Source organism: Cylas formicarius, unplaced genomic scaffold (genome assembly GCF_029955315.1).
Source record: "Cylas formicarius isolate icCylForm1 unplaced genomic scaffold, icCylForm1.1 PGA_scaffold_1__22_contigs__length_36826433, whole genome shotgun sequence".
NCBI classification, from domain to species: Eukaryota; Metazoa; Arthropoda; class Insecta; order Coleoptera; family Brentidae; genus Cylas; species Cylas formicarius.
The window spans coordinates 4,505,891-4,533,268 of NW_026844264.1; the positions used below are offsets into that span (position 1 = coordinate 4,505,891).

Here is a 27,378-nt window from a genome sequence, read left to right on the forward strand (position 1 = left end):
TTGCCATTATTAGGACACACGGTACATAGCAATATAGCTCTCTAAAGTCTGAAATAACCATGACGCTTAGAAGAAAACAAAGCCTATTAATGCGATTTGGTTTTTGTAATTATTTCGACCTCCAAATAAACATTCTATGTTGAAATGTTAAATACTTGTAAAAAAGGATGACTTGGTATCAAATAAAATAACCGGAGTGTATTTACAATCTTTTATTCGCCGGTTGAAATCACATGGAATATGTATGTACATACTTATAGTTCGTGCATTTAACCATCTATAGACATACAGATTACAGGATGCCCACACAAACCAATATTATCTCTCGTTACGTAATCTCCACTACAATAAAAACTCTGTCCATAAAAAAAAAACAGTAATCACTCATTGAAAATTTTATCGTCATATGATGACTGATCCACCGCGCACTACACTTTCGTTCGCCCATAAACTCGCGTTTGTGTATGTGTGGGCTGAGGGAAGTACCGAATATAAAATTTCCCGATAAAAATTGATTTAATAAGAAAAATGGCTCGCCGCGGTTTAAATCTAAAGCTAAAAAAACATTATGTCTCCCATAACGGAATCCGACGAATCGGACTCGCTCGACAACGTCGTCCAGGTCTCGTCGCTGTCGCTTCCATTGTCGTCGTCTTCGTTGTTATCGTTGTTGGCCCCGTTGTCGTTGTCCGCCCCTAAATCGATTACTACGTGATCTAGAATTATTCATAAAGTATAAGTACATTATAAATGTCCAGACATTTTTTCTTTGGGATTTTAGAAAAAAAAGTTAAATGTAAAAGTTGTAGGTACAACTGAAAGTTTTCTTAGGTGTTAAGAGTTAGAGATAAAGAGAGAGAGAGAGAGAGATAAAAAAAGAGTGGCAGATAAAAACATATTTAGAAACGTCTTTCAATATTTGGGGTTAAGGTAAGTGTCAAGTAAGTACCTCTTACTCTCAACTTGCTTATTTCAAATGAAACACCGTATATTTTGAGATTCGGTGCGAAACGATGAACGTATCTGAAATATGTATAATAGAAATCTGGAGCAGGCATCGTTTAATTCAATTATATCTATCTCTAGCAGGTTGGCAACATTCTATATACTATACACGTTGATCTAAATTAAGTGTTCATCATTGGTACCTTTGTTATGAGTAGAGATACAAAGTCGTTTGAATTAGCAAACGAAGCAACATTTTTTCCACTGATTACCTTGGTGAAAACAGAAAAACCATTAAATGTAGGGTTTACGAAAAAATTAGGAAAATGTACTCTTGTTAAATGGAACACCCTCTATATTTTTGACTCTAACGTTCCGAACCGAACCATATTTGAAATAAACAGGTTTTTTGATTGTATCGTATTTGTTCGGCTGACCATTTTTTCCCTTCACGTTCTATGCACTACATTGTAAGTAGACTACAAAGTAAAAGTTTAAATTTAATAAGAAAGGATACTCAAATTCTCATATTGTCAATTTGTTTTATATTCATGGCTAATGTTACAAAGTACTAAAACTGTGCTACTAAGATGCTCTGAACAAGCCAACAGGATGATTGGCGAAACGTCAGCAAGTTCGACTCAACAGCAACCAACGCAGGAGGAATCCAGAAGTATTGTAAATAGTGTCCTAGATTCTTGACACTTACTCTAACCCCAAAAATTGAAAGGCATTTCTAAATTTCCTATACCATCTAGAAAAATATTTATTAATCACTTCTAAGAAACAAATATTTAAAAAGGAGAAAAATGCAAATAATTTATATTATATTGACAAAATATATTTTGAATTTTTTAATTTTGCCACTAAAATCGCTGCTTGTTGAGACGACCACGAGTTGTTGTTTTCTGATACTGGCAACTTTAGGGTGTCTCCAAATAAGTTTATCTTATCTTTATATTTCCCAGGTTTTTGCTGGATCTTTTCTAGTAATAATTATAATATGTTTTTTTAAACAATCATTAAAATTCTATACGTGATCGACTTCGCAATTTGCATAAAGTTTGGTGATTGGAAGACACGGAACAACGATATGGCCAGCTAACAGACCTTAGAATTCCATAAATTTCTTTAGGAGCATTTAAAAAATTAAATTTTATTTACTAGGCAGCAAAATAAGAAAACAGGGACTGAAATAAATCATATACGTACCAATCATTCTAATTATGCTATAGAAAAACTAAAAGAGCTATCAATTATGTCTAGAAATGAATGGTGGTCCCTTTCTACATTTTGCAGAATTTAATAATTAAATAAATAAATAAATAATGTAGTTAACCACGGCAAAGTTTGATTTATAATCATATTAATTATTGTTATTGTTTACATAATAAAAAATATTAAACAGTTTGAGAAATGTGTTTCTGGCCTAATAAAGACCTCAAAACAAGTTATGAAACGGAGAATGGAAATAATGTGAAAACTTGCTTTTGGCATTTTCTGCCTTAGAAATTTAAAATAATCATAATGTGTTATATAATATATACAGAGCATCCCATAAGAAGAAAAAATATGTTTATCTTTATCCGTAAAATAATTTTTACGGATCCCCCTGTATGAGATTTCATAAGATTTAAAAAAACGTTCAATTGTACCATAAAACTTTTGTATTAACATTTTTTCTGAGAAAAAAAGTAGGGCGGGTGTGGACATTTATAATGGATCGCGGGGTACAGTGTGTCCCATTTTTGATGATTTTACGGTGCATCTTTCTTATTAATAGAGCTGCTTTCGTGAGCCAAGGCTACATGCCATAGTTATTTTGGATTTTTAGATATACAGTGTTTTTTTTTTAAATTTTGCCATTTTAGACACCCCTTGTAGCTCTTTGTTATGCACAAACTTATCGAAAACTGGTCTAGATGGAGTATCCTCAGTAGAATCCAGGGCGCAGTCACTTTATATACATGCATTTTATATAATTTGTGTTGAAATTCTTTTCTGGTACACTACCTTAATTGCGTTTTTTTTTATTTTCAACTATATATATAACTTGTCAAATTATCACATTACGTGTAAACTAAGGGAACAGGAGCATTTAAATAAATATAAGAACATCGTCACATATAACGCTGCTTATTGGTCAGTGGGATTTTTTTTCTAAATTCACATCTTTTCGACATTTTTTTACAAGAAATAGGTGGTAACGAAAGGAATAGCATTATAATACAGAGCTATGGCTTCCGAAATATACAAGCACATCAAATTGATTTATACATATCTGTCATGCAAATTTTAAATAATATTTAGCATGAACTTTGTTTTTTTTTCAGAGTAGCTTTAAAAAGTAATTGTAAGTTTAGTTAATTGTCGAAATACCTAAACACTGCTCTGTGGAATCTGGACTCAATTTATCTTCACGAGCGGGTTTGGCAAATTCATTACAATTGCTAATCAAAAAATCTACTCACCATCTCCATCCGATCCGTCGTCTTCGCTGTTATCGTTGTCCAAATCATCGTCGTCTTCCTCTTCCTATACATAAAAAAACAACGCCAAGCAATCAAATATAAGGTCAAATAATCGCTTTCAAATTTCGCAATATCCCCCATCTGCTGCGGGCATACGTTACCTGCTCGTCTTCATCGTCCCTCCTCCTGCCTACATCGTAGAGCCGCACTACCGACTCCTGCACCGAATTGTACATCCCTTGATTTTCTACCATCGCTATCTGGGTGTCGTAGCAATTCACGGCCAATTCGTAAATATTCCGCTTAACGTCGATGGTCGCGATGCTCGAATAGTCGTTCGAATCGAACGTCTTGAAGCTGGAATCGAACGAGGAGTCGCCGTCATCCATCTCTTGTTCCATCGAAATCGCGTAGAGGGCGCTGTTGACGGGAGAAAAGGTTACCGCGCATTGGTTTAGCGCCGGCACAGTCTTGAGCAGGTGGAACGTTCGAATGTCCCAAACTTCCGTGTTCGACACGATCTAAAACGTAAAACATATAGCATGGCACTGCGGGATGGGTAAATAGAAATCACCTCCAAGCCGTTGGGATGAAAGAGCCCGCTTTGGGTCTGGTTCAGTTTATCCAGCTTGTGGATGGGTTTGCCCGAATTTACGTCGAACAGGACGCCGTCAGATAGAATGAGTTCGTCGTTCATACTGAACGTGGCTTTGTTTTTCGTGTACTGGTTGCTGATCGTCGGTATTAGGCGAGTAATTGAGGAACCGGTGTTTGCATCATATATCTATAATCACACAAATTAGTGGTGTGTAGAGTGTACGTGAGGGTATGGTCGTTTACCGTAGCTACTTCGCCTTTGGTCCCGAGTATCCTATCCTGCGTTACTTTGCTGTATTCGACGTGTTCTTCGTCGTGAAATGGATACCTAAAATGGGGAAGTGCGTTTGGGTTTATCGTAGCGCCAACCTTGTTTGATTTGACGATTTTAATCGTTAGGTATCAATATTTACGGCGCAATTTAATACAAAATTAATAACCAATTCTGAGCTTTACGCTTTATGTTTTTGTCTGTGTTTTATTGTATCACAACGGAAACTGGTTAAGCTAAAACGCCAGATAGGTCGTTCGAACCTGACCAGAGTGTCCCAAATTATAGTTCATAGAAAACGCCTTTAGGCTTCTTTATCAGAGGAATCCTGGAGCCTTCATCAGCTTGTCTGTTATTTTGATGTTTAGCTTCAAATAAAGGAAGATCAAAATTGCGTTTAGCAACATTAAACAATTTTACATAAGGCTTCATGACATAAGAAAAGAGGACCAAATATGGTCTACAACACGTAGTTCGAGTGTTGAGGTTCCCTCAAGTAGGGCGAATAAGCGAATTTCAGAACCTGTGAACTGAAGATAAAAACCGAACACCAACTTGATGGATACAAATTTATAATGTTGATATCCAGAAAACATCAAGACCGACACACCGACAGATTTTCCGTGACATTTTTTCAACACAATTCTGAATGTCTTATACAATTTTCCAGAAAATAACAAAAAACGAAGTATCAAGCCATTAATAAAGCACAACATATAAGTCACACAAGGAAAATATTTTTCTTTACTACGTGAAACAAAAAATTTTTCAACTGAGAAAAAATATCTGGAATTTAAGGAATTCTGGAGATGCCATCAAATATGATGCTTAAGATATCAATGACTATGATGTGAACTTGTCAAGCAGGGATGAGTGGGCTCAGTGTAAGACTAGTCTCATGGAGGTACGCATGAACACGTTGGGGCTGTCATTTATGAGGAGCACCGAAAGACGGAATTATCAATCTTGCAGAATATTTTAAAATGGAAGTGCATGCTATCGAGGTTTGCGCAAGGATATTGGAAAGGGAGCAATTTGTATGGAAAAGAAGTAACGTATTTTTTGACAGTCAGGCTTTTTGAAGGCCAAAATATTTTAACCCCCGTAGGCTTTCGGGACTGTAGAAAACCGCCAAGAGGCGTTAAGGTGTCATAATAAGCTATAGTGACATCATATCAGGGGATAGTGGACTCAAAAATAAAGAAACAAATAAAAAAATGGCATATACTACTAGTATTTTGTGACTACAGGAATGACTTCACTCGACGCTGGTAATAACTGTGATTTCAGAGACCAAAATAAATCACTTTTCCAGACAATGTCGCAACTCAGTCAGTCGGGAATGACACACACACATGAAAGATCATTCCCAATTGTACAATATCATAAAAGCCACCTAGGGCGCATCAACTTTTTTCGCAGCAGCGTCACTGTATTACCTGATAGCTATATGTCATCAACAGATCAACAGCCGATGTTGGTTATATAATGCCAATCGGTAGGCAATGCAATCAAATGAAGCGGGGAAACTGACAGTAATAGAAAGTCCTACGAAGAATCTCACGACCCCGCGCCCTACTAACAATGAAAAGATCAAATCTGAAAATTCATTTAGGACTGTACACTGTACACTGCACCCTAACATACCGAGGGTACAAGATCGGTTCTGCTATGAAGATGACGAAACGATAGATGTTGTGCTCAATGGTGGGAAACATCAGGTGCGCTAAATTGGGGCCCGGTTGATGATCTGAATAAGTTATCCTTCTTAAGCAATAACGAACTTTTACGAGGGCCGAGTCGATAGGGAAGTGGACCGCAACGGAAGATCGAAATATGAAACACATTATAAATCCTAAATCCCAAGTAAAACATTTTAAGGGACTATGTTAACAATTTTGCTGTAAAGTGACATACAGTAAGGAAAATTTCCAGATTGCGCGTTTTTGTACCCTACAAGAAGGGCTAAGAAGTTCTTTAAAGTTTCTCGAATGTAGCAAAGAATAATAAATTTTTGTAAAGCTTAAAATAACTCAATACCATGGTCACGTCGAGCGGACTCTGACAACGGACTTACTTCATCTCGAAATTCTTGATGCCCCACAGGGCGGACACGGGATGACCCCACGTGGAACTCGTCAGCACGAACTCCCCGGTCCTGTTCGGCTCGATGTGGACGATGTAATTGTCGTGTGCAGAAAAACTACTCTCTTCGTTGCCCGTGTGCTTGTTGTATACGTGCACATCGCCGTTGTAGTCACCAACTATCACGGACCTATTGCCGGGCAGGAATTTCGCGCACGTAAAGAACCCCTCGTCCGTCGACGACCTTATCGTCTGGACGGGACAAAACCTGGAGTGGACGAACCGGCGATCCATCGTCTTCGCTTGGTACCCCAGAGTCCTCCTCGCGGCTCTCACTATAAAGTTGTTGGCGGTAGTGATCCGCGGCTTCGGATCCGGACACTTGTGCGGCACGAACAAGTTAAACTGCGGACATGTCGCCATCGGGTACTTGCATAGGGCGTGTTGGTTGGTCAGGTATTCCGTAATGATAGAGTCGAGGGTCACCCTAGGATGGTCCGCGGGGTCTTCCTGGATACTCCGTCCGGGCGCCCAGATCAATGGCTCGCCGCTCACTTTTTTCTGCAGCCGTGAGTTCTGAGCCGACGGACAGTGTAAGATTTTGCCAATCTATAGACAAACAGAATACGTCATTTTATTGAAATTGATAAAATCCAATCAATGTGTTCATCTAAATTCACCAACCAAATCTCCTCTTTATTCCACTTGAATAGCTTTTATATTGAAATGGAAGGTGAAAAAATGTTTTTGTATTATGGTAGTTCTTATTTAATTCAGTCAGTATTACCAGTCCATATTATAGGAGCAGTGATATTAAATTTCAAACACACATGTTTTTAAGATGTATTTGAAATACATGAATTATATTCAAATACAAATGTAAATAATTAAATTAAATAAAAATTAAAATTTGTATCTAAAGTTCTATTACAGAGAATCTGCACACCTGCACAAGGCAAAGACAGGTAGGTGAGACAGAATAATCTGCATTCCAGCGAATAATAAAATAATACAAATTTGACAAAATAAATAAGAACTGAAAGTTCAGATTTTCACGATATTATATATTTTTACATGACAATTGTTTCGACAACAACGTGTCTTTATCAAATGTAATATTTGCAAACTACCTGCTACTATATATACGGAAAAGTGACCATAACACCATAATTAATGTTATTGTGAGAATTTAAGTTCAATAAAGGGGAGGTATTTCAATCTAATTGATCGTTAAGCAATACATTTGAATGTCTCATTTTGTTAATCTCCATGGCTCCCAATAAATTTAATTTTCTACTTTTTGTGGCTGTATGTAAAATATCAAAATTGTCGTCAAAAATGCGTTTTTATGTGTTGAAGTAAGGTTTTGTGTAGCGCATCGGATTCCATCTTTAATCAGTTTACAATTATTCTTCCGAAGAAAGAAGAGAAACGTCATACTACGAAAAGGCATGTTCTCCCTCAGATTTCGATCAATTAGGAGTTATTGTTCCCGTTATTATAGTGGCAAAAATTTTCATGTAGAAGACCTGGATGCCTAAAATTGACTGAGATGAAAAGCTTACGACGAGTTTCATTCAGAATGGTTACAATTTCTTTCGAAAATTCTGGAACTCTACAATTTGAAAATTTTCAGATGTATGTTTTCTTCAAGTCAGTTTTGTGATGCAATTTATGTTCGAGCAATGTATTCAGATGGTACTGTTCCTTGCAAATTGGTAATATCTGAGCTCTGTGGAGTACCACTCCTAGCAAACGTGGCGTCAAAGGTTCTTTCAGTTCTAAATAGTGAACATTCTTGCAACACATTCCCAGACAGTACTGTGTTGAATAAATTCTCATTCTTCAAGATGGTCTATTTTCGTATCAAATCGAGTTTCAAAAAATTCAACGACTAACGTCGGGCTTTTATTGGAGACATATTTCTGCTGGTCTTTCAAATTAGATTCTGTATTCAGAGTTCTAGTTCGGTGGTCCAAACTTCCTAAAAAATACTGAAATAAATCTTAAAGGTTTTGATTTCACAGGGACCACCAACCAGAAGAAAGAACAGTGAAAACTGTACTCCATTTTATCGGAGGGGATCCAAGTTCAGATTTTTGTTACGAGTTAGTTGTTTAGAATTACGTGAGTTAAGGTCCAATAAGGTAACTTCCAATAAGGTTCTCCTTAGATTATCTCCTTTTATAGACGCTTCTGGACTCCTGAGAATGCGAGTCAGGTTGGCATATGCAGACTTGCCTTATGAACAGAAACACCCGTTGTTACTTCCGTCCAAAAATCTACTTCTTTCATTAATACTAAGGGAGGAAAATCTGAAACTTTCCCATGCAGGTGCACAGACGGTTCTTTCCAACTTTCGGCTAAGATTTTGGCCTCTTAGTGGTTTAGTAGAGATTAAAAAGGACAATTCGTAATTGTGTCATATGTTATAGATTTAAGGCACAATCCTGTAAACAACTAATGGCTAATCTTTAGTAAAAATCGCACGCAACCCTCTACACCATTTTCCAAGGTGGGAGTAGATTTCGGACATCCATTCTTTACTAAATCTTCTAGAATAAAAAGTGTTTCCCTGAATAAATCGTATAGCTGCGTGGTCATCTGTATGGTCACCAAGGCTGTTCATATAGAACTAGTTTAGAATCTTTCTACAGATGCATTTATAATGACACTTAAATGATTTATTTCCCGCAGAGGTTGTCCGTCAGTAATACATAGTGACAATGCCACAAAGAGATTAAGTAGAAGTTTATTCCACCGAAGAGTCTGATCGTAGTCGCTTATGGGAGGCGGCCATAAAGAGTACTAAATATCATTTACAAAGAATAGTTTTTAAATTCGAAGAGCTCACCAAATTCGTGACGTCATAAAAATAGTGCATACATCAGAAGCATTACCAAGGTATGTGTACTACCAAATGATGAAAATGCGCTTGATCATTAAATTAGTTGGAAAGTAAGGCTTTTAACGCAGGGCAGGATGTTCGGGAAGACCGAACAATAAAATAAATTCTAAATACGCTAGAGGCCAGACAAGCTTCCACCCCGTGCGTGCTGGCAATTATTCCTTTCGTTTTGTTGTTTCTTCGATGTTTTGACATAGATTTTATTAATTTTCCGATTCTTAAGAGTGAAATCTCGTTCCTGGATTACGTTAAGTGTGTGTTATAAAAAAAATGTTTATCATTTTATTTGTAAAAGCAAGGCATACCATGTTGTCGATAATTGGGTCACGTTATTAAAGTGCTTGCGAAAACTTTTTGGTTTTTGAAGTTCCCGGATGTTGCATCCGCATCAATAAATAACATGAAAGGTTTTGGAAGGGAACTTTAAAATAACTAACCTTAAACAGAAGTTATTTAAAAAATTTGAGACAGTCAAAGTTAATTTGATCGATCGTTAATCTCGAAAATCTATGTATCTGGTGGAAAGAAGTTGGCACCATCGCCCAATCTCAGATGGTTGACATTTTTTTTATTTTCAAATCTGTTGCTGAAGTTTCGCCAATCATCCTATAGGCTTCTTCTTTAACAAGTTTGATTTATAAACAACCGACGTAGGAGTAATCCAAAAGATTTGTAAATAGTGGAGGCTTGACAGTTCAAACGGCCGAATATAACCTAAGGATATTGTGCCTCATGGAAAATTACCAAATTAGCGGCTAATATTGGACTAGATAAAACTATAAATACAAGTTTAGGTTACAAAACTTTGACATCTCGATCGCAGGCCATTTTACGCAGGCCAAATTTATAGGTCTCCAAGATTGTGTAATCGGTTTACGACCAGAACAGCGAAATAGGCCTAGAAGAACGGGCGATTGACGTTATGTATCCATGCATCACAAGCACCAGGTTGTGTCAAAGTTTAGAATGTCAATGAAATCTCGCCTCAGGGAGAAGTAAATGTTTCGATATCCAAACAGGCATCTGAGCCTAATCTTGCACTTACTATCACTGGTTTCTTTTCACTTTCTGGCCTCATTCGAGTTAAAATGCTATAGTTATATATACCGTATCGGGTCTAGACTCTAATCAACGCTCCACTAACGCTTCTAGCGAATTCGTACAAGAAGAAATGAGAAATGAGAAGAAAAAAATGAGTAAAATTATTTATCTACTGCGTGGTTATAACCGCGCACGTGAATAGCACATATGATCAATCAATATTTATTCAAAGGTATCTTTGAGACCGTCACAACCTCAACTAATAAATTAGCGTTTCATTCGGTAAATTAGGGCTAATAAGACATTAATAACAACCCTTGGAAGCGGAAATTTTTCCTAAAACCCAATCCGAGCATCTTATTCATATTTTAGCTTAGGATACCGATATTGAGATGTAGTTTCCAATGGGCTGATATCGTTGCCTTTATTCCTTTTCCTTAAAATTAACTATTTCGAGATTATGTCGGGAAAAAGTCACTTAGTGGTAAGCTAAGCAATCGCAATCGTGATACCAACGACTTCAAGTTTATAAAAATGTTTTTTTCTAGACACCAATATTTACTTAAGAAATTGTTCCGCCCCTCCCCACTTTCCTTGCAGAGATTGAGTAAATAGCATTAAACAATTACAAGTTCTTGTAGAACGCGAGTTTTAAAACTTAAGATAACAATTACGCCCCCTGGCCACCTATGAAAGGGAAAATCATGTTTTCCCTTCTGGAACACCAGATATCTACATCAGCAAATTCTTACGGTGTGCGGCGTCGTCGGAAACATCTGAGGCTGCTTCTTGACCAGCTTGATCGTGGTGGGCATGGCTCCGTTGACGACGACGCCCCCGCTCCCACTTGGCAGGTTCTCCAAAGACGCGGACGCCTGCAGCGCCCTCTGCGTCGAAGGCGAGGTGAACGATAATCTCGTGCGCGATGGTGTGAGGTTCGTCGTGTACCGGAACTTGGTCGGCTGTTGCGACGACAGCGAACAGATGGCATTGCTCAGGTTCGCTTCCTTGACGAGCGTGGCGGCCGCGTCGCCGTACCCCTTGGTCACTAGGTGCTGGTGGATCAACTGGAGCAGTTGGCGATCGTTGAACTGGATCTTGGTCTGCGCGACGACGTTCGCCTTGTGGATCCGGTGGATGTTCGCGAGCGAAACCTCCAGGTCGCTTCCCGCGTACTTCGTTTTACCAGACAAACGTTCCAGAAGCTCGAGTGCGTATTTCTGGAACGTTACGTGTTCCTGCCGTTTTTCCTGCAGGATCGGGTCGCGCATCAAGTTCTGTAACTGGCCGCTGGTGAACAGAGGAAGCTTCGACACTATCTGACGGACGGTTTCGGACCGAGCGAGACCCGCTAGCGCTTTGCACGCGAGAGTCCTCATCGAATCGGCGTCCGTGATCGGGGTCTTGGCGTTCATCAGCTGCAGCAGCACCATGATGCCGCTGTTCGATCGCACGCAGTCCCACACCTTCTGGATCAACTCCTCAGAACTCTTGAACTTGGTTTTTTTATTCGGCGACGCGGTCGAGCCTTGCGAGAACCTCGAGACAGAACCGCCGATGCGGTTCACCGGCGCGCACACGCAATTCACTATGACGCGCAGCGCGGCTTTCTGCACGTCCGCGTCGGCGACGATTTCGCCCTCTGCCGCGCCCAGGATGATGTTAAATCCAACGGTGATGCTCTCCTCGGGCAGGTCGACCTTCTCGCAAAACAACAGCTGCACCTTAGGCATGACGCACGCGATCGCGAGGACGTCGAGGGCGGAGCGTACTGTTTCTGCGCGCCCGCTGTAGTTCCACTCGTACGCGAACGCGATTATTTTGAGGAGCAGAGTGACCCCGCCCAGTTTGAGAAGGTGGTCGACGGGCGACCAGTGCGACCGGAACGGCATGTTCTGCAGCAGGAGCTCAATGTGCCCTTGGATCTCTTCCGGAGACAGTTTGCACGCCTGAAAAGTAGATGCAACTCTTTGAAAAGAGGGTGCTACGGTTCAATTTTTACTTTACGGAGGTGCGCGAGACAAGTGCCCTTATTTTACAACATAAAAGCATTATTAAAAAAGGAAAGGGAAAACGCTACCATTTTTCGATATGTTATTCCAAAATTTCCGTAATAATATAAATATAGCAATTAATATAATAATAAATGATGAAACCGCCGCAAATTTAGAATCAATCAGAAAGGGTTATCTAGGAGGTACCGTTTCCTTCCTTGGGTCTTTCCGAACTGCAAGATATCCCTGTGATTTGTTGTCTAGGATACTTAGCTACGTGTTAACATTTTCTCGTCCGTGATATATCACCAGATAGGGCTTTATGTGTAGTTTTTGATCAAAGGTTGGTACCGCCATTGTGATCGTTCAAGGATCAGTGAAGGGCTACGAAAAGGGTATCCTTCCAGTAGTTTGTATCTGTGTGTCCTTAGAGGGTCCCTAAAACCGTTGGTCGGAATTATCAACTCTATAACCATCTATAACCAAAGTCGTGGATCAATAAATAAAATCATCAACTATTTATTACTTTTGGACCCGAGGCTTACCTCCATCTACCTTTCGTTCGGTATTCTTCGGATTTGCAGTTCATGTGGTGGAAAGTTACTTCGTTACTCAAGTGTATATTTTCTAATTTAACGAAGGTAGTACAGGTACACCGTAGCGCCCGCAGACGCCTGTTTTGTTATTTATTGCTGAGGGGAAGTGACGCGTTGAGCCTGCGCGCAACAGGGTTCCAGAAATAACCATAGGCATTCACGACGTCTTTGTCTTAGGTTCCAAGTGCGCCTACACTTCGAAAATCACTATCTTCATCAAATAGGTATTTGTAACCTCTTTCGCGTGAATTGAAATTTAATGCCTTTCCGTTTGCACATCAAACTTTCGCATTTTGCATAAGTTATGAATGATGATGTCACATCCTTGACCTGCCGTCTCTGAGTTATAGCAATGCGGAACCTTGTAACCTTGCGAACGCTTCGGGAGCTTCTTAAGCCCAAACCCATTATTTATGGATCAAAACCTTTGCATTTCTAACTAGGGAAATGAAACTACATTTCGAAACTGTCGTAGTCAAACTCTCATAGATGTAACGCTGTGACGGAGGTCGATCGCATTACTGTAGCCGCATGCACCCTATGCACCTATGTATATAGCAGACCAGCAGTTCTGGTACTTCACAGACCACGTTTTACGTCGGAACTAGGACTAGAATGTCACCGTGCCCTCATTGACGTGTCAGTCTAAGGCTGCCGGACATTATAGGCCTCCTGTCGGTCTGGCGAAGTCAGTTATTAAAGGGTTGATAAAGAAAAAGTCCCGGAAGCAATTTCAAAAACAATGAGATGATAAAGAGTACTATTTCGCTAGCTCGGATGCTATTGAGCTATCCAAACCAAAAGGCAGCCAAACAATACCAATGTCCAGGGAAAAGCTACGCATGGCCAGAGATATTTTTACGGGTCATCGCTTAATCAACAAACAACAATTCAGACAAGGCTTGAGTAGCACTCCCACATGCAGGGTGTGTGAAGAGGAAGACGGGACATTAGAACACATTCTGTGCCAATGTTCTAACCTCTCGTTTCGGTGCGAAGCCATGCTTGGTGAATCATATCCATCCCCTAAGGTAATCAAGGAGACGATTCTGGAAGCTGTCATTGCCTACGTGGAGTTGCTAGGCTTGACATAAAGCAGAGTGTCTAGAAGGAAGCACAAATACCTGGGAATCAATACATCAGACAGAGGAACCTTAGACTGCATGATTTACATCTAACACATAATTCTATTATAAAAAGCACTGACCATAAAATGAGGCCCCAGAAATGGAGGACAGCGGCAGGAAAATCGATAGTCGAAAGAATATCAAATGAAACAATCCACGTTATTACGAGATAACCATGAAATAAGAATGAACCAGGTGATATGAACATGACCAAAGGAAGGAGGAACGACGTATAAAAAACGAAAACATAAAGAAGTAAGTGAGAAAAGACCTTTAAAGGGAAATAAAATGGCTAATCTGATGTTCAGGAGTCTCCGTTTTGTTCAATTTTAAAACCCGAAATTTTGTAGTGATCATGTATTTTACTCAAATCCAATTTTGTAGTGTAGAATCATCAGCAAATTAACTTATTTTAAGCAGTACAGATATTTGTTTATTTTTTTTTTAATGGTTTTATTTTAGTGCCCCGAATGGCTGGAGTTGTTACCCAACTAAATATATCAGAGAAGATATTTCGCATTAATTTTACAGCATCGTCAAATACCTGACAGCACTACGTACCTTGTAAGGAGGCAGCGCCGGTAGGAGGGGAGTGTTGGTTTTTTCGCTGGGTCGCATCTGCGACCTTTTGATGAGCTCCGCTTTGGTGTAAAGGTGGGCCTCCAAGTAGCGCCTGTAAGCGACGCACACGTGTCTGACGATTTGTCTCGCGGCGCACTCTTGGTCTTCGTTCAGTTGACCCGTGTCGGTGTCCGGAAGTAATATCGGCAACGTTGATATCTGCGCGAATTTAGTAATTGCGAATATTTAAAGTTGTTTTTATATTTTTAAATTGGGTGATAGCCGAAAATAACGCTTAGTATAAAGTCGTCACATTTTAATCCACCTTCAAGATCAGATTATTTTCCGGTAAAGATGCATGATCTAGGGTAGGTCCTAAAGATACGTAAAAGTCGTTTAGAAGTTTCAAAAATTTAAATTATCAACGAGACACAAATATATTGGTGCTTTAAAAAATAATACACGTTTTGTTGAATGTCTAAAAAGATCTGTCCTAGGTGCGTCGCTCAGGTCTATACCTCACAAACCTAAACTATAAAGAAATAAGTAACTAGAAAATGATAAAAACTTCAAGCGTCATACTAAGAAGAGTGGTCTGGATCCTCCTGATATGTAATGAATAAGGTGGGCCCTGGGGGCAATGTCTTGGGGCCCCGTTCATTTTTAAGTTAACAAGTGGTAATTAAAATAAATAAAAATAAAATAAATGAAACTAGAACTCTACAAAAACCCTCCCCACTACATGCGCTCGTTCATTTTGTATGTTAATAAATTGTAATAAATAAACATAAACAAAATAAATAAAAACTAGAGTTCATAAAAAAACATATTTTACAAAAACGCTACATCGGAACGATATTAAGAACCCAATTAAAGCAAAGAACTTTCCATGTGACCTCGTTCGTTTTGTAAGTTATTACCTTGTAACTGTAATAAACCACACTTTAAAGTATGGATTTAATGGATTGTCGAGATATTAAGCATCTAATTTAACCCAATTTATGATTTTTCCAGTTTCACTGGCACATATTGTTATCCACTGTTTGACTTTCCTCATTTTGTAAGTTAATAAGTAGCAATTCCAATAATAAAACTAGAGCTCTGCAAAAACTAGTTTAATGCATTTGCCGGACGATATTAGGCACCTAATTGAACCCAATTTAAGACGTTTCCATTTTCACCTGCACCAATTGTTATCCAATGTATAACCCTTTTCAATTTGGAAGTTAATACCTTGTAATTCTAATAAATAAATAAAACCAGAACACTGCAAAAATCCTATTTTAAGAAAACCGTATCTTAATTGCCGGATGAACATAATTTAAGAACTTTCGATTTTCACAAGCACATATTGTTATCTACTGTGTGACCTCGTTCACTTTATAAATTAATACGTTGTTATTGTAGTAAACGCGTACAACTATAGAAAATCCTATTTTACGAAAACCATACTTTATTGGACGAATTTCATGGTTTTCCGGTTGATATTAAGCACCAAATTTAACCTAATTTACGTTTTTTTCATTTTCACCGGCATAGATTATTGTCCACTGTATGACCTTGCTCAATTTGTAAGTTAGTAAGTTTCAAACACTATTTTGATAAATTGCCGATTGATATTAAGCTTCCTAATTGAAGCTAATTTAAGAATTTGCCATTTTCGCCACCACCGATTTTTATCCACTGTGTAATCCTGTTTACTTTGGAAGTTAATGGGTTGTAATTAGGCACCGAATTGAACCTAATTTAAGAGGTCTCCATTTTTACCGGAACAGATTGTTATCCACTCTATGACTTGCTCATTTTGTAAGTTACTCAGCTGCAAATCTAGTAATAAAACTAGAGCTCTAAAAAAATCCTACTTGAATGAATGGATAGATTATATTAAGCACCTACTTGAACCTAATTTAAGAAGTTTCCACTTTCACCCACACAGATTGTTATCATTCTAATAAATAACTTAAATAAATAGAACTAGAGACTCCGCAAAAAACTCCATTTTACGAAGACCCTAATTGATTACTACTTAATTGAACCTAATATTAGAACTTCCCCCTCTAGTAGTTTATGTACGTAAATAACGAGTAGTTTATAGAGAAAAGGTATTTTAATAACGCTGTCGTGTCACTTACGACATTATGCAGTTTCCTGAGGCCGTCCTGCGCGTCGAACTCGTCGAGGATGACCTTAAACTGAAACGTCAACCCGAAAAACATGATGGCCTGACAGCGTCCCGAATCGTGGGAGCACTCGAGCAACCACAGCGCGTACTTAACCAAATTCGTCACTATGTATTTTGGCAATAGGCACACCCGTTCCATCGCCTCCTCGCAATAACCCAAGTAATATAAACATATAGAGACACCGGTGGCGGCGATCGAGGGGCGTGGCACCTCGAGTAGCGCCTCGAGACCGCGCCGCTGGATGAACTCGATGGAGAACTTCTTGTGGCACAGCAACGCGGCCAAATATTTCAGTGCTTCGAAGGCCAACCGCGCCTCTTTGGTCATCCGCACGTTGACGTAGCACAGGATCAAGTCGAGAGCGGTGTTGTCGTGGAATGCGTGGCTGAGGAACTCCTGGTACTCGCCTATGGGCGTCAAATACCTGAGGATCAGTATCTGACGCGTCGCAATCGTAGGAGGGAATATTTGTACGGTGCCGATCATGAAACTTTCTAGTTCGGCCCACGACGAGTTGCTCGTTTCCGAAACGTTGCACACCTTCTGCGGGCTCGCGTCCGGGGAGGGGGCCGCCGACGAGCCGCTATCCAATTTGAGGCGTTTTCTCCTGCTGGTTTCCGTGTCGGAGGTCTATAAGCGACGAAAGCGCGGTTTGGTATAGATCGTAGACAAATTAGCTCCGACCACATTTGACGAATTTATTTATTTTTTTAAAAGAAACTTCCAAAGGTTTACTCTAACACTGATTAACCGGTAATTTAAAATTTAATTCTCATTTATGAAAACGCGCCCATAAAACCTACTTAAACCTTAAAATGCAACATACAATCGCACAGGAGAACATTATCTGATTCATTCGTTTTGCTGATACCATCAATAAATAAATGGCATTCATCATTAGACAAAGATATCGAAAGAAATTAAAAAAGCTCAAAAAGCGGACCTACATTTTATAATATCAGAAAGTATGATGGGTATTTCCACAAAAATCAACTTCAATTTGAATAAATAAATTTTTTTCAGGTATACATATATAGAATAATCTGCCTCAATAGAAAGATGAAGAGCTACATTGTTCATTTACTAAAAAAAAATTTTCAAAGAAACTTCTACAGGCTACCGTAATACTATTTACAATTTTTCTGGATTCCTCCTGCGTCGGTTGTTTATAAGTTAAAGTTGCTGAAGAAGAAGCCAACAGATTTGTAAATAGAATTACTGTAGCCTGTGGAAGTTTCTTTGAAAAATGTCAACCATCTGAGATTGGGCGATGGTGCCAACTCTTTTGCACCAGATAAATTTTTGAAATTAAAGATTTTGTTGTGTCTCCTACAGATTTTTGAGATTAACAGAGCAGTCTTAAAATCCAATATTTCCTGTATGATCGATCAAATTAACTTTTACTGTTTAAAAATTTTCAAATCACTTCTGTTTGAGGTTAGTGATTTTAAAGTTTTTTTCCTCTTCCAAAACCTTTCATGTTATTTATTGATGTGGATGCAACATCCGGGAAATTCAAAAACCAAAGAGTTTTCGCAAGCACTTTAATGAGGTGACCAATCGTTTTACCAATCATTGTTCAGAGCTTAACTGAAATTGACTCTCATTCTGGTCTGTACTTGCTTATATATTGTTGGAGGTGGTGGGAACTAAAGGAGGGGGACAGATTGCCATATTGGTAAAAGGTAAACAAGATTTCTCGTTGGTAGATGAATTGATTACATGAAAGAATTTCAGTTTTATCGCTGTTAAAATTGTTTGGTTGCTTATAGATTTCTATAGATCTCGAATTATTTCATTTAGCTCCGCCCCCTTTAAACAATATATAAGTAGGTACACAGGTACACAGTAAAATGCGAGCCAGAATCAGTTAAGCAGGATGATTGGCGAAACGTCAGCGAGTTTGCGACGCAGGAGACATCAAGATTTAATTATTTATAACTGATTATGCATTAAAATTTATTTTTACCAACAAAGCTTAAAAGATTAAAATATAATCTCGATCAAATCAAAAAACCCTTTTAGGACTTTTAGGATGTGCACAATTTAGCTTTTTCGATTTCGTGGACTTAATTAACCTCCACGTTGCAACAGAAAATATATAGAAACTTTATAATCGCCCCAATAACCTAACTAAACTCAAACCACTTAATACAAAAATTAATCCTATCGATAACCATGACCGGTTGTTTTCTTTCCTTTTTATTTTCAACAGTACTTTCTTTTTCTTTCATGATCTTAAAACATTCGCTCATGAACCACACTTTTATTGCCACAAGGGTCAAAACGTTTCATGGATATGTTGGGTAACTGCCATCAGCTCTTGTTTCTCGAATGTATTCTTTGCCACATATGCATGGAATTCTGTAAACTACTGGTATCTCGAGAGGAATTTTGTCTTTGACAGATCGAAGATGTAGAGAGTTATCAGCAAGTTCGATTCAATAACCGACGCAGGATATTCAGATCCCTACACTATATATAGTTAAAATCATGAAATTCACGATATCTACAGTATAATTTCGACTCATGCAATGAAGACTATAGTAACTCATTTTTGACGGTGTTGGAGTTACTATTATGCAGTGCATATACTTACCAACAACTTTTACTACGACATATATAGCATGTCAATAGGACTCAGAAAAACAAAATTGAGATATATTATCAGATAGAAAAAATATTAATGGATGGTAATAAAGCAAATACTTTAAACGTATTTTTCTCAAAACCAAAAATAATGAATTACTATAGCCTTCGCTGCATGAGTCGATTTGTGAAAACATCAGCTTGCGCGGCGCCTGTATATATGGTAATGTGTCCCGTTTTGTTTATTTTAAACAGGCTACGACAAAAAAAACAAAATAACAAAAAAATAAAATTTGTGAAAGAATAAAGCGGTATTTTCGACAGCTTAAAAGCAAAATCCTCAAAATCCTTAAAATTCATCACATTACAGATTTTCACGCAAAAATTCGAAATTTCAAAATTAAATCCAAAATATTTATATTTCAGTGGATTGCACCTTTCATAATAGTAACGTATTTGTCAAAATAAGAAGAATGTTGACTTTAGAACCGGAAATATTCATAATCCAAAATTATGGAGAGGGGAAAATTCTTATAAGTATCCAAATATTCCATTATGCAGAAATTCCATACATAAGTTGGTAAATAAATTGACCCCAACTGGATCTGTTAGTAATGTAGAGACTAAGAAAAGATATGATGAAAATGTGTTAAGGCGCAATAAATGGCACTCAACACGTGAGATGGTAAAGAAAAGAAAATCAGCCAAAACTTAAAAAAGGAAATATTTCTATGGACTCAATGTACTTTTTTGATAACACTTGTAACGCAAATTCTTATTGCAAATGCTGGAAACATATTTATCAGACAAGAAGGAAGAATTGTGTACTCAGTACCATCAAAATATGTATTTTAAGCTGCAATGGTACAATTTTATGGTCGCCTTTGATAATTTGCGATATGTTTCTTTGGCGGCGTCTTAACCAAGTCACATATCAAAGACCCATTGAAAATGACCGACAATTTTTGAAGCAGAGAATACTAGAATCCGTGGGATCAACGTTAAATTGAAAATTGCAAATATAAAATTACGTCCACTTTTTTAAAATTTCGATATGCAATATGCAAAATTGTCGATTTTCTACAACCCCTTATTCTGACAAATACATACGTCACAATTATGAAATCAATCAATTAAATAAAATAGGTCATATTTTAGTTTTTTGCTTTTTGAATGATTATGTAAAATATCAAAAGTATATTCAAAGCTGTGTATTTCTAAATCTACAATCTGAAGTTTTATTTTAATACGCCCTTTTATGTTCGTCAATGCGTTTTTTAAATGTTCTACCTGTTTGTCCGATATAAATTTTGGGACAAGATCCACATTTCAACTCCGGATTTTTGAGTTTTTCGTAATTTAGTTTTATTGTTTCTTAGAAAATGTCCTATGGTAATTTCAGTTTTAAAAGCAATATTAATACCAAATTTAGATGGATGTTTCGAAAATTTCTTGCTAGATTCTCGTATGTATTTTATTGTTTTATAAATTTTGTTTTTAACATGGGATAGATAGAGTTCAGAGTAGATGTGTCGTAACCATTGTTAAAAGCTATTTGTTTTAGAATATTTAATTCTTTTTCAAAATTTTCTATAGAAAGTGGTACATTAAGTAGTCTGCAAAATAAAAGCATAAAGTCTGGACTTTTAAGACCATTTTTAGAAGACAACCTCAAAAAAGCATAGATACCAGCGGATCTGTAAGATGGCCTCCACGATCTCCAGACCTTTCAGTTTTAGATTTATTTTTATGGCGATATATACAAAACAAAGTATTTAAAGAAGATACGAGTCAGTACAGAACTTTGAGAGGCAATTGATTCAACTTTAGAAACTCCTTTAAATGATTCTTTGTTAATAATTGTTTATTTGGCGTACTGCTACAAATAAAATAAAATATGAAAAAAGAAATTAAAACTACTTTTTACTAATACATTTTTCTGAAAAAATGATTTCCAATTAATGTAAAAAATAATATACTATATAATAGTTTTCACTGTAGTCCTAATCATCTTTTTCTGTATTGATGACAACACTATAGCTCAAATCTGTGTGGATATAGGAAAAGCAATGGGAAAGAATAATGTTTGTGTTAGCAAATTATCACAAAAAAGTTGAGAATTTCTAAAGAATAGTCGCGGAGTGATGCAAATGCAAATCCAAGAACTTTACTTGATCAGACAATAAAAGCACAATCTTTGACATGTTTACAGCAACGACATTAGCATTACTGCGGCGGTGCGAAACAGATAGATCTACGTTGAGCATTAATCAAAAATGGTTACCTGAGGGCTGGCAAACTCGTTCTCTAAGCTCTTTTTCCTCTTCTGCGAGGAATGGTTCGTTAAAATCTCGTCGTCGACGGCGTTTTCCTCGATTTCCACCGACTCCGACGCGATACCGTTAGCTGGAAAGACAATCGTAGTAACAGTTTGAAAGGGCCTTTGGTTTTTTGGAGTCTTTTCGAACAATAAGAGGTGGTACGCATATTAAACTTTTCAAAATTGAAAAAAATCGACAAAAATATTTTTTACAAATTTCAAGGAATTATAAAAGGAAATATAATAATATAAAAAAAGTTATAATATAATACATAAAATATTAAAATCTTCAAAAAAAAAATCAAAATTCTTCTGTTGATAATTACCTCTTACCGCTTTGTTAAAATAAAAAACGACTATTCCTTTTTGAAAAGTTGCTTTGCTTATCCAAAAATAGAAAAAAATATGATTCGCTTATATTTAATATTAAAAATCCAAAATTAAGCTTTACATACATGTCCCGCGATTTTCTAAATAAAGTTTCGAAAACAGTACTTCAAATTTTGTTTAGGACTCTATTTGCCCACTAGTTTAACCCCATATCCGTGACAACCTTATTAAATGTTGATTATAATCTACAATAGCAATTTGCTAAGTTTTAAGAAGTTTTATCCTCCTTTTTGATTAGTTGATACAAATTTAGTGGAAATTCTTGAACTAACTTACCAAAATCAGCATTGTAGTAAAATTAATAGATTTTTAAAAATATTAACATACAGCGTGTTTCAAAAAACGCTCCTACTATTTCTAAATAGAATAATAAAAACTAACGCTAATAAAGGTGGTTCGGGGTTCTGTTAACGAGCCCCCAAAATTGTTTTTTATTTCTAAGATAGGTTTGGATTTCAGCGAATGTATATAAAAAATATTAAAGCAAAAGTCACATGTCATAAGAACTATAAGAAAACAGGAGATGTAGGATGATGTATAAGCAATATATTTTGAGAGTGCAGTAAAGTCATGAGGGACCTGTTGTACCTGGTTTTTTATTAAAGGTAAATTTGAGATTGCTGCTTTACCAAACATCATGATTCTCAAAGGTCAGGTCTTGAACAAGCCTGTGGATATTTTAGACTAATTTGCAGATGTTTTTAACAGTCCTATCCTATTCCAGAGGGCGATAGTTAAAAAATCTGAAAGTTTTCAAGTTTGTTTCCTGTATAACAGATTATTTTTGAGACTGCTTTGCGCGTTGTAACATTTTCCAGAATTATCGTTAGTCAATAATAACATTAATTAAGCCTTTTTACTACAGAAACTTCAATTATAGGTACTGCGCTTAAATTCTTGAATTGGTAACACTACTTGTAAACCTCTCGTACTAACTTTTTGAAGTTCTGGAATTGGCCTGCAATGTGTGTGTAACACAATAATTTAAGTTTTAGAGGTCTAAATTTTATTGAGGTATCTTAAACATATCAGAAATAATTAAAAAAAAAAAGATTGTTAAGGATTACTTTCCCAAGGAAATGCTATATTCTATATACCATAGAAACTAAAAAAGGAGCTGGCCATATATAATGAAAGTGAGTCACAGCAGTACATGATGACGCAGACTGACGCTTGAAATAAAAGAGCCAAAATGACAGTTTTTCTTCTCTTTTTTTTTACTTTAGCAGGAGAGTGAGGATAAGAAATTATCAATAAAGGGCTGTTCATGAGCAGATTATAGTTGAAGTGCACAAATATGGTAAGAGCGCGTTTATGTTTTTATGATTCCCCTTTAAACTTATCCCAGGGTAATTATTTGCAGTCAATCAAGTTTACTCGAGGTCTTACCTATAGTCATATTGGAATTCACTTTTATAATCCCATCTCCTCTGTAAGGAGGCGATTTCATTACAGACAAATGGGCAAAGGGTCGCTGTGTGTTAGAGTTGTTAAAGTTTTTACAGAACTCGGACGAGTTTTTCAATCGCTTTAATCTCTGTATCAACAGCGGCACCAATCTGCTGTTCTGTTCTCTGAACTTGGTGGCAATTTCTGGTATTTCCATCGCCGCGGCTAGCACCCCAGTGGCGTAGCTTTGGAGCGGTTCAATAGAATTTGTGGTCCATTTTATTAGTCGATGAATCAGGCCGTCCATATCCTAAAAGCAAAAGTGAAATTGCATCAAAGCAACTACCATTGACACTAACTATTACTTGAAACACTACCGATGTCTCCAAGCCAGGCATAACGTCCAACAATAAGCGACATGCTGCTATATTCAGTTGGTCGATGTCCTGACCTGTAATACCTGACCGACTATAATATGACTCCCGTAAATAATCATTCAGCAACTGAAACATTATCAAATGTCTCATATTAATCACACTCCTCCAGAAAAGCTTACTTTGCTCATAAAGTTATCCTTGCGAAACATGGCTTTTAAAATCTGTCCCAACTTACAGTCAGGATCTGTACGCGAAGGATGTCTTTCATCAAAAGGATCAGGGTCCATTTTTAAATAATTCTCGGTTTCGACTTCTATTATTTCCGCCATCCTAAAAATACAATTCAAATGCAATATGAATATAGGCCTGAAATGAATGTTACCTAGTGAGTGTAGGGATGGGGTCATAATTGGGCTGACCATTCTCGTCTTCCCAATTTTTTATCAAAGTTGATATTTCGTTCATCACATTGGGATTATTGGTGTTGTTAACTTCAGCCATAGCAATTAGTATCCAATACTTCGAAAAATGAAAAAGAAATTATGCGTTTTTACATAACCTAACTTTTTAAACAAAACATAAAGTTCTTGAATTAATTTTTCCAAACTAAACTTAAGCTAAGTCAGAAACAACAATGAATGTTGAACAAAGAAAAACACGTATTTAACTCGAAGGACTCGATTACTCCTTCGTAACCATCATAAACCGCACTTGAAAATTCTTCTTCACAGATAAACAACTTGTCACGCGTTGTATGTTCCAGTCATGCTTGCCAATGCACTATAAATGATTAAAAAACGTATGTAATAGTGTGATAGGCAAGAAAATTATTTGATGGGAAACAACGGATTCTAGACGCAAAGCCTTTGTGAGTGACATACGACGAATCACATAACTCATACGTTCCATCATAGACTTTCAAATTTTGTGTTATTTTAATCTAGGCTTAACTATTGAAAAAATGTATAAATTATTATTTTTATACACGAAATTAGGTTAGCCGTCAAAACTATACACCTCTAATATTTATGGAAAAAATGTAATATAAAATGTACAAGCGATAAACCACATCTTCTTTACGGACTGGTGGCGATGCTGTGTCTCGAAATCTGTATAAACTAATCCGTGCTTGTGTCAAAAGCAAAACCGGCTTGCAAGTTTGTATTAAAACGTTTGGTCGATATTTTAAATATATTTCGTTGATTCTGAAGAAGTCTGAGTTACAATATGAGCGGAGACTGTAAACAAACGGAGCAATTCGATTCTCTTTTTCTTACAATCGCGCAACATCATCCAGAGGGACCGCACCAGGTAAAAAACAGAATCACGCATCCTAACCTCTACCTTAATTTTTCAATTTTCAGCTTCTCGATACATTTGTAAGCTTTTTGGGGCGTAAAACTGATTTTTTTACCGGGGGAAATGAAGGCGATTGGGAAAAGGTAGGTACGGTTGTCGCTTTTGTAGGTGCCTGTTGTTTAAATAATGTTTCCAGCTTGTGATGAATACTTTCAAGAAACATGAAAAAATCAGTCGCTCCAACCATGAGGCCGAAATCAGAGAAAGAAAGGAGAAAGAAGCCGCCAAAAAAGCTAAACAGGTGACCGCACAAGCGGCGCAGCCCGCCCAAATTACAGAACTTACAGAGGAAGAAGCTGAAAAATTGCAAAAGGAAATCGACAAAGACAAAGGTAAAGCCGCAATTGATTCTCCAGCCTCATTTTTGCGTTAATGATATTGAACGATTTGGTAGGAGTTCCGTCATCTAGTAGCAGCAGCAGCATTTCTACAGCCGAAAAGTCTTCTATATCTGAGAAAATCGATGAGGACGAGGATGAGTCGGAGAAAGGCAAACTTAAGCCCAATAAAGGGAATGGGTGTGATTTGGAGAAGTACAAATGGACTCAGACCTTACAGGATATTGAGGTAAGTGGGTCAAACTGTATTTAGTGATAATGACAGGATGACAGGTTCATGCATAGCAAAAAAAAACGGCGATTTACTCATACATTTATTTTAAACAAACAAGGATATGACACGTCAATATCGCGGTACAGAGCATGCGACAATTTTTTTATGCATAAATACCTTGATAAATACTGTACAACACAACATTATGTTTAATGCTTGCTTTACATATCACAGTAATTTTTATATAAATTAAGTATTAAAGTAGGCTGTTGCCGGTGGATATTGATTATACACTTTTAAATTTGCAATTTTTAAAGGGCATATAAAATTACAACCAATTTTGCTACCGCTGATAATTACTTAAGAACTGATTTCATTATTTTAATGTTTTTGCTTTGGGACTTTACATGCTAAACAGGATAAAATTGTATTAAACTTATAAATAAAATATAAATAATTGTTCTAAATTAGAACTATAGCCGTCCTCGCGGGATGGAAGTTCTCGCATACTGGGAAATAACACCATCTCATTTGGGAAGTCTGTTAGTGATTCCGATTTCTGGCTCGCACTGAAAGAAAAAAAACACGCGTTAGTTCTTCTAAACTTTCCTCATCCATGTCGAGCTTTACTTTCTAAGAGAAATATGGCGGTCAATATGCCTACGGTGAACAAGGCAGACATGGTCATAACGAGTATCGTCAGTTGATGCCTTCTACAGCAGCTACGTTTCGGCTGCTTTTGTCTGGTATTTACGTTGACAACGGTGAAGTGCATCGAACTGGCGATCGATGCATTGTCAGGCTCGGGGTTCTTCTTGGGCAGTGCGGCCAGTAGATCGTTGTCTCTGTTAGATTGTTCGAGGTAGTATTGTATGTTTTGGTCTCTGGTGCTCAGGGAGTTGTCGGCTTCTTGCTGATTTTGATGAATCTGCGCGAGATTCGTCGCGGTCAGTAGCAACGAGCCGGATCTGACGCTCTGAAATGGAAACGGATCGTGAAACAATGTTCTACAGTTACTCGTTGTGCCTAATGTTGCCAAATTTTTTCAAATGAAACATAGTATTTTTAAAATTATTTAAATTTGTTAAAAGTTCACTTTTTATTAATTTTAAACTTGGCTTTTTTCTTTCGTCACCATTTGAAGTTCTTTTTTTTTCGGCAAAATTATTATTATTATTTCCGGCCAAAAAATTAAATAAGGAAAGAAAAAATACTAAGGGAGAAATAACACAAATGAAAAATTGAGCAACGACCAAGTTTAGCCTCTTCACTTACACTTTTTTCTCTGAACGCGTACTTTCATTAATAGAACGCAACATCAAACACAAGTTTTATTTGTGGTGGACGTTGAATGGAAAAAATATAGTACTTTTGTGTGCTACATATTTTTTAAACAGCATATAGTACGCTAAGTTATATAGTGGGGCAACCCAAGTGGCACCACTTGTGGTTTTTAGGTGTTAATTAACAAATTACGTTTTTCATGTGTCCTGCTATCAAACAATTTTGAAAAACGCGAATAGTTCTATCAGGATCGTCTGATATAATAGCCGCATAAAGAAAATTATTATTAGCGTGCAACGATTATGAAAGAAAAAAATGGAAGTCGGCAGACAATTTGGA

At 37.2% G+C, this 27,378-nt stretch overlaps 3 protein-coding genes across 5 annotated transcripts in view; 1 reads left to right on the forward strand and 2 right to left on the reverse strand.

The window, feature by feature from the left end:
• Positions 1–222: 222 nt before the first annotated feature.
• On the reverse strand, positions 223–24,585 carry LOC132696681 (protein mahjong-like). Of its 3 annotated transcripts, none has more exons than XM_060661660.1 (14): positions 24,227–24,585; positions 24,024–24,174; positions 23,833–23,970; positions 23,468–23,777; positions 21,653–21,774; positions 16,729–17,409; positions 14,597–14,815; positions 11,071–12,267; positions 6,362–6,978; positions 4,257–4,341; positions 3,991–4,200; positions 3,578–3,937; positions 3,417–3,480; positions 223–695 (listed from the first exon to the last, which is right to left on the reverse strand). In XM_060661660.1, exons 1-14 carry the CDS (start codon positions 24,343–24,345, stop codon positions 556–558), a joined length of 4,413 nt encoding a protein of 1,470 aa, XP_060517643.1. In that variant the 5' UTR covers positions 24,346–24,585; the 3' UTR covers positions 223–555. The 3 variants fall into 3 exon arrangements, with proteins under 3 accessions (XP_060517643.1, XP_060517642.1, XP_060517641.1); XM_060661659.1 differs by having other exon boundaries at positions 223–707; XM_060661658.1 differs by having other exon boundaries at positions 223–716.
• A 377-nt stretch (positions 24,586–24,962) lies between these two features.
• The window catches only part of LOC132696904 (nuclear migration protein nudC), a 181,214-nt gene continuing 178,798 nt past the window's right edge, over positions 24,963–27,378 (forward strand). The window contains exons 1-4 of the mRNA XM_060662036.1: positions 24,963–25,155; positions 25,209–25,286; positions 25,340–25,535; positions 25,598–25,770. Coding sequence (XP_060518019.1) covers positions 25,072–25,155; positions 25,209–25,286; positions 25,340–25,535; positions 25,598–25,770 — 531 coding nt within the window. The 5' untranslated portion in view covers positions 24,963–25,071. The remainder of the gene's footprint in view (positions 25,156–25,208; positions 25,287–25,339; positions 25,536–25,597; positions 25,771–27,378) is intronic.
• The window catches only part of LOC132696827 (uncharacterized), a 42,307-nt gene continuing 40,787 nt past the window's right edge, over positions 25,859–27,378 (reverse strand). The window contains exons 3-4 of the mRNA XM_060661879.1: positions 26,386–26,731; positions 25,859–26,324 (exon numbers count right to left, since the gene is read on the reverse strand). Coding sequence (XP_060517862.1) covers positions 26,299–26,324; positions 26,386–26,731 — 372 coding nt within the window. The 3' untranslated portion in view covers positions 25,859–26,298. The remainder of the gene's footprint in view (positions 26,325–26,385; positions 26,732–27,378) is intronic.